The following is a 6,828-nucleotide window of genomic DNA, read 5'->3' on the forward strand; positions in this document are numbered from 1 at the left end:
GAGTGAGGGCGTGGCTGGCAGGACAGTAAGGAGACCAATGTGCTGGAGCATGACTGAGTCAAGGGGGAAAGTGGTGGGGAGGAAGGAAGTGAGTAGGGGCAGGAGATGAGCTTGAGAGGCTACGGAGGTGGATCCAGAAGACTGTGGTTTCACCTCTAAGTGCAATAGGGGGTCATGGCCATTACTTGAGTACAGAAGCAGCAGCCTTTGTTCACCGGCCTGGCATGTGTGGTCTCCGGCTGTCATTTTCATCAGGCAATTCTGGATGAGTTATTAGGAATAATAGCAGTGTTTCCACTTGACTTACCCAAAGAAGGCTGATTTCTCCATTCTTTGTGTCTTGGGTTCATTCAACTCTAGTAACGACCTTTATCTACTCTCCGAGTTTAGCTTCCATAGACCAAAGCATCATGACGGAAAGACAAGGACCTGAGCAAATCCTAGGTCCCACCACTAACACGGGACACACAGTCAGCCTTTGGGGCCTCAGTTTCCCCATTTACACAAAGGGAATAACCTTTGCCTTCTTCTATCTCACACAAAATTTTTTTATGATGGTGGTTTTATGTAATAGAAGCATAAAGCTTAAACCAGGATACTAGTTAAAAGATTAAGGATCATGGACTTAGAGATTTGCAGAACTGCAATAGGTAAATACTGTAGCAAGGATATCTAGTTAAAATGGACTTTAACCTCCTAAAGGTCAAATTCAGAGAATTTTCCAAGAGGCCTCAGAGTCATCTTCTAGTGCCTCTTATGTTATTTTACTGATTGCAAGTCCGGCCAGGGTTCCTGAACTCAGTCACCTGGAAGTCAGATGTTTCCTCCCGTATGTCAGCCACCTGCACCATTTAAATGGTTGCAATAATGAAACAAAAATGTTCTTCATTCCAAGTGATTTACTAGCAGGTTGAAGTGGTTTTTAAATGTTCCTTGTTATTTTCTGAGATTTGTCATATTTCAGGAGACTGTTTCCAAGTGTGGGACCTAGCCTGGGGACCATAACGTAGTCTCCAACCTAGCCAGAGGTGCTTCTCCCAGCCTCATCTCCCAGGGACCAGCCAGCAGAATATCGGAATATTGGAATAATGCTTCTACTCCCAGAGGAAACTGCCTGATTCTGTTTCAAAGTGGAGAACAGAATCTACACTGTTAATTCAATCTCTGAAGCAAAACGCTTTTAATGGTCAGTTTCTCCACTTCTCATCCTACAGCTAAGGCAATCCCCAGCATGCTATCCCTCTACTTTCTTTATAACATGAAAATTAGGGACCTAATTCCAGATAGCTTCCCCCTATGGTACCTGTAGAGTCTGTTTTGGCATTCTTGGAAACCCAGAAACACCACGTACACTACTCATTCATTGAACAGGATGGAGGAGCGCTTTGAAAAATCATGCCATCCAGGCCCTTCACCTGATCAAAAGATTGAGTCACGACTAGCTAGTAACACGTGAGGACTGGTGCATCTGAATTAATGGCAGGTCACGTGGGCAAGACCTGGGAGCTGCTTCTGCTCACAAGCTCAATGTGAGACAGCAGTGAAAGAAAACTGCCCGAAGCTAATCTTATCCTAGAACATGTCCCTAGAATCTCCAAGAACTTAGAAGGTCACCCCTGACTCACTATGCCCTGCATTGGTCTGACACGGTCTAGAATATAACATTTCAATTCTGAGCTCTGCTTTTCAGTAGGGGCATGGACTAAACGGGTCATACTCAGAGCAGAGTACCTGGGATGACAAATGGACCACTGGCAGTTGGAGGATGTTTTACATGGGAAAGACAAGCTTGAGATAGGTGAAGGACTGTCAGCAACATCATTACATGGTATTATTTTAGAAGACAGAACCAGGACCAATGGGCCAGAGTTCAAGATGTCAGCTATCATATACTGATCTAAAATGGGAAGGGCAAAATTGCCACTGTCCTTGGAAGAGGTGGGGAGCCTGCCCCTCAGCAGTCTTGCAGTAGGGTTTTAAACTTTGTATGGAAGGTCAAGGTTGATCGATTCTGAAGTTCGTTCTGGCTCTGGAAGTCTAAATTTTGGCCTCTATTGCTTGCATTTGTTTCATCTCAAGCTTTTTCATTTATCTTTAGCCACAAGAAATGGTCAGTACTATTTTAATTGAGTATAAATCCACCTAATCCCATACGGACACTGACGTTCAATTCTATAAAGACCACAATGCTAGCACTAGGAGCTCTCAGAGTTTCCACTTTAAATGGGGTCAGACGTTAACATAATGAGAATGGCTACTTCCACAGTACCTACCTTGTGCCAAGTGGTAAGTGCTTCATAAGGATTATTTCATTTAATCTTCATAACAAATGCATGGAGTAAGTGCTATTATTATCTGCATCTAACAAATGTGTAGGTGGAGGCCCAGAGAGGTTAACTAACTTGCCCAAGGTCACACAATTAGTAAATGGCAGAACCAGTTGTCTGATGTCAAGGCCTATTTTCTTACCACAGTGCTAGGCTACTCCTGCAAACTGACTACCTTCCTTTATTTTGGATTGGGAGGCAAAATAGCTTTTTGACACAAATACCAACCATGGGCCATTGCAAGAGTGGGAGAGAATAGGGAGAGAAGAGAAGAAGCTTCCTGAGTAGAACTGGTGGTTTTAGAGCCCAGCATTTAGAGTTCTTGGAATCCTAAGCTATCGGCAATGTGTTGATTTCATTGTACAATCTAGGGCACAGCTCAGTTGCTGGTAATTTGATGGAAATATATGCAGGGAGCAACTGTTGCTTCAGAAACACACAAGAATGCTCTCAAAGCAGAAGAAGGAAGAGAAGAAAAATACCAGCCATGTGAGTCAGGCTTAGGAAACCAAGCACACGGTGGGAATATTAATCAGTATAAATTCTCTGTCGCAACATCAGAGCCCTGTCTTTGCTGAGTCTGATTGTCCTGTAAGGGTCTTGGTAGTCCCCTGGGGAGGTAGGTCTCAGCCTCATTTCTAGAACAGTTCAAGGGGGCATCCTGTTAAGTCTGTCTGTCTAGCCCATGGGATGGCCTGGGTGATGCTGAGGACATGCCTTGTATTTTTTGTTTTCTCTTAAAAAAGAATAGGCTTTTTCTAGTTCTAAAATTTGATACTTATATCTGAAACATAGCCCAACATAGCTGACGGTGGATGATGACTTTCGACAATCCTGGTGCCTCTCCAGTTCCAACTGTCGTAAAAATCTTCATAGGTTCATACCCATAATCTTATCTAGTTAAAGTAACTGTCATGTTCTTCTGGACGGGGACACAGTAGTAAAGACAGCCTGTCACCAGGATGTCCCCTGAGACTGTAGTCAATACGTGAAGCCTGTTTTTCTCTCTGGACACGCTTCATCAGTTTCTACAGTGGTTTTTGCCACCCTTCATCTGCCCTGGCAGTTAGCCCTGTATTAACATTCCTGATTACACATCCAGGGGCCACATGGGATTCCTCGTTTTTCAGAACTTAACCTCTAGTGGGATGTGGCAGGATTTTGTGGAACCTTAAAGCTTATCTAATTTGGAGAGCCCTCTTTAATGAAAAGGGTCAAACTTTTGAATACAAAATTAGACACAGGGCCTTGAGAGGGGCCTGTGCAACTGGGGGGTCATGAAACTTCAGCTTCATTCCCTTCGTAGTAAGTCTGCCTCAGAGAACAGGGTTAGGAGAACTGTGTCTCAGACTGGGCGCTGCTCCGAGCTACCTGCGTGATCTGGGGCAGATCACTTCCTCCTCCTGGGCTGTAAAATGGACTAGGCGATTCTAAGGTCCCTTCTAGCTCTCACCTTCTGAGTCCAGCAGGGTCAATAGCTTCTAGGGACCCAATAAAACAAGTTTAAAGAGTACCAAGTTAGTGGCACTCCAGGTAATATAATTGTTTTCTTTATGAAACGAAAGGGTTGGACATGATGACCTCTAAGGATAAATTCTAGTTCTAATGTTCTATGTAAAGATTTCTATTTCTGCTTGCATCTTCCTCCAGCCAGCTGGACTAGTGTGCTATGTGTATTTCTCCTCACTGGAAGCTGCAGGTTTAAAAAACAAAGCTCCCCTTCTACCTTCTAAACAGGATGGCAGCAGGGCTAAAGGCCATTGTATTTTTCATTTCTCTGGAGCACTTTATTTTGAGAGAGACCAAATGTGCCTTTGACCTGGATGTCAACAGAGGCAGTATGCCCAAATTAAACAGGGTGGTGGTGGAGGAAGCCCGCTAAGTGAAGGGCTTGGCAACCAGAGAACTAGGCAGCAGAGGTCAAACCCAACCTCTCTCCTTGGCCCTGTCTTAGGTAGGAAGCTCACTACTCTGTGCAAATGTTCTAACAAGAGCTACATCCTACTATAAATCTCTAGAACAGGTTGTAGTAGAAACGAATCTGGATAAAGAGACATCGGCTGTCTTACTGTCTATTGACCTTTGTAGCTCATAGGATTTCTCTTGCCTGTTTTTTCATCTAAAGAATGGGAAGGTTGATTTTTTTTTTTTTTTTTGTGGTACTTTCAGCTCTTCTATTCCATTTATAAATCTGGCTTTCTGCATTTAGTTTTTAAAGAGGTTTAAAGTTAGACCAAAGCTTATGTCTCAACTTGAATTCAAGAGTGAGGTTCTGCATAGAGCCTATATAAGAGCAAACTCCAAGGAAGCAACCCAGCATGTCCAACCCATTCATTTCCTGGCAGTGATGGGAACCTGAAGATACCACTTACAGTGTAGAAGTTGAGAGACAATTGGCTTTCAAATGTACCCATGCTCCCATTCTTCACATGGACAGTTGCCACTCTGGAAAGGGGAGAGAATTTTGCATAAGGACTGAAACATGCCTGATTGACAGGGACTGAAGAGCACACACAGAGCATCCCATCCTCCACTCTCAGAGCAACTTACCTCTGGTCAAAGGCAGCCTGGTTCACCAAGTAGGTGGAGTGGTAGGTACAGGAGAAGGAGTAGTTCACGGGCTGGTTCTTTACGATTACGGTGCTGTCATTGGAAACGATGTGGCTGTAGAAGTGGTAGATGGGGGGCTTGTACTGGAGAAAGGAAGAAGGCGTTAGGGTAGCCCTGTACCCCCACGATGAGAATAAGGATTCTGGGAAAAGTAATTAAAGATGGCTCTGAAAAAAGCCCCGTGGGGAGACACGAATGTGCACCTACGCTTTTTGTCTGGTGGGCTGATCATTTTTGTAAAGAATTCCGGAGTCTGTTCAACTAAGATTGTTTAAAATAATCTGAGTTGACTGTTGTACACTTAAAAGAAATCCATTTACCCACTAGGCTTCTGGCCAAAAAGAACTGGCTCGGGAGTCTTTCTTTCCCAACATCAATTTTTTACCCATTTTACCTGCCCACGTGATCTTATGTGAATACTTTCACCCATTTAGAGTGATTTCTAGAATTCCCCCATTTCTAGAACATTATTGTCTAATTATTTGCTCTTTCTTTCTTCCAGTCATGAGCATGATTCCTGAGAAGCTTTCCTCTGACTTGCTGAATGCTGAAATCACAGGATATTAGAGACAAGAGGAATCTTGAACGTCCGTCTGAAAAGACTGAGACAACGCAGATAATTTCTAGTTCACCTTACCAGGGAACTCAAGGACACAACATTTTTGTTAATCATGCCTATGGCTCTTTCCACTTAATCACTGAATCCTTGTGGGATCTTATGAGCTCTTTGGTCCCATTTTCTGAGACCCGATTGCTGTCAAGTCTTTTGTAGTCAAGGCAGTAGGGATGCTGGACATCAGCAGTGGAATAGCCTCCCTTGAGGACTGCGTTCCTACTGGTTCTGTGCCCCCGAACTAGTGACTTCATTGGGAGGTCTCAGATTTCTCCTCTGTCATGTAGGATATTGGCAAGAGGTTGTCTGTGGTTCCTTTTAATTCCAATTGCCTTTCCTGGGTATTTCACAAGACCCAATTATGAATTGTGTTATGCTTTGGTTATTCACTTAAAATGCCCTTCCAAATGTACTGTATCACCACTTTAAAGTCTCAGACAGAGGATGTCCCTCCCATTCAACCTAGAAAGGGTGGCATCTTGTGAGCACATGGTCAGAACTCAAAGCAAGGTAGAGGTGGGGAATGCATGTTGTTCTACTCGCAGAAGGGGACCTAGCTGCCTCCGGCAACACATTAAGAGAATAAAATTCAAATCCAAAGAGTCACTGAAACTAGGCAGAAGAGAAGAATTGAAATAACACTAACATCCCAGGAATAAGAGTATGGATCGACTCTTAAAAGGAAATTGGTGAATTCTGCATCTTTTGACGGGTAAACAGCAGATGTCTTATCCTTGGGCCCAGTTGTCTCATTTTAGTGACTCCTCATTGTATGGCCTGGACTTACCTCAGACTGAGTTCCACAATAGGACTTGTTTTTAGGTGACAAATCTGGGATTACAAATTGGTAGTAACCTCCTTCATGGACCCCGTTGTAACACAGTCCCCCGAGTGCCAGCTGATGCACTTCCCATCCATAGGGACACTCGGGGATTTTGGTGATGATGGTTTTGGGATAACAAAACACAAGAATGACATCTGGAAAGATGATACACATGGTTGCAAATCAGAGACGGCCATCCTACTAATCTGCATAAACAATAGCGGTTCCAGCCACAGCTGAATATGCGAAACAATTGATTAAAAACACTTTCCCCACTATTCTTCATGAGCTGTGATAAAAGTTTTCACCAAATCTGTCAATGAAGTTCCACTTTTATAGTTTTTGCTACATCTGTGGAATATCTGTACTAAATATGTATTGAAAATTAGTCCACTTTTAAACTTTAATCTCCTTTAAGGAATAGATCTGTGAAGCCAGACTGGATAGATTAAAGA

General features: G+C 43.4%; 1 protein-coding gene across 1 annotated transcript in view; it reads right to left on the reverse strand.

Annotated features, from left to right (window-relative positions):
* The window catches only part of TECTB (tectorin beta), a 17,145-nt gene that overhangs the window by 8,986 nt on the left and 1,331 nt on the right, over positions 1 to 6,828 (reverse strand). Inside the window, exons 2-4 of the mRNA XM_006920857.1 lie at positions 6,338 to 6,528; positions 4,878 to 5,020; positions 4,700 to 4,772 (exon numbers count right to left, since the gene is read on the reverse strand). Coding sequence (XP_006920919.1) covers positions 4,700 to 4,772; positions 4,878 to 5,020; positions 6,338 to 6,528 — 407 coding nt within the window. The remainder of the gene's footprint in view (positions 1 to 4,699; positions 4,773 to 4,877; positions 5,021 to 6,337; positions 6,529 to 6,828) is intronic.

The sequence above is a fragment of the Pteropus alecto genome, unplaced genomic scaffold (genome assembly GCF_000325575.1).
Source record: "Pteropus alecto unplaced genomic scaffold, ASM32557v1 scaffold177, whole genome shotgun sequence".
NCBI lineage: Eukaryota > Metazoa > Chordata > Mammalia > Chiroptera > Pteropodidae > Pteropus > Pteropus alecto.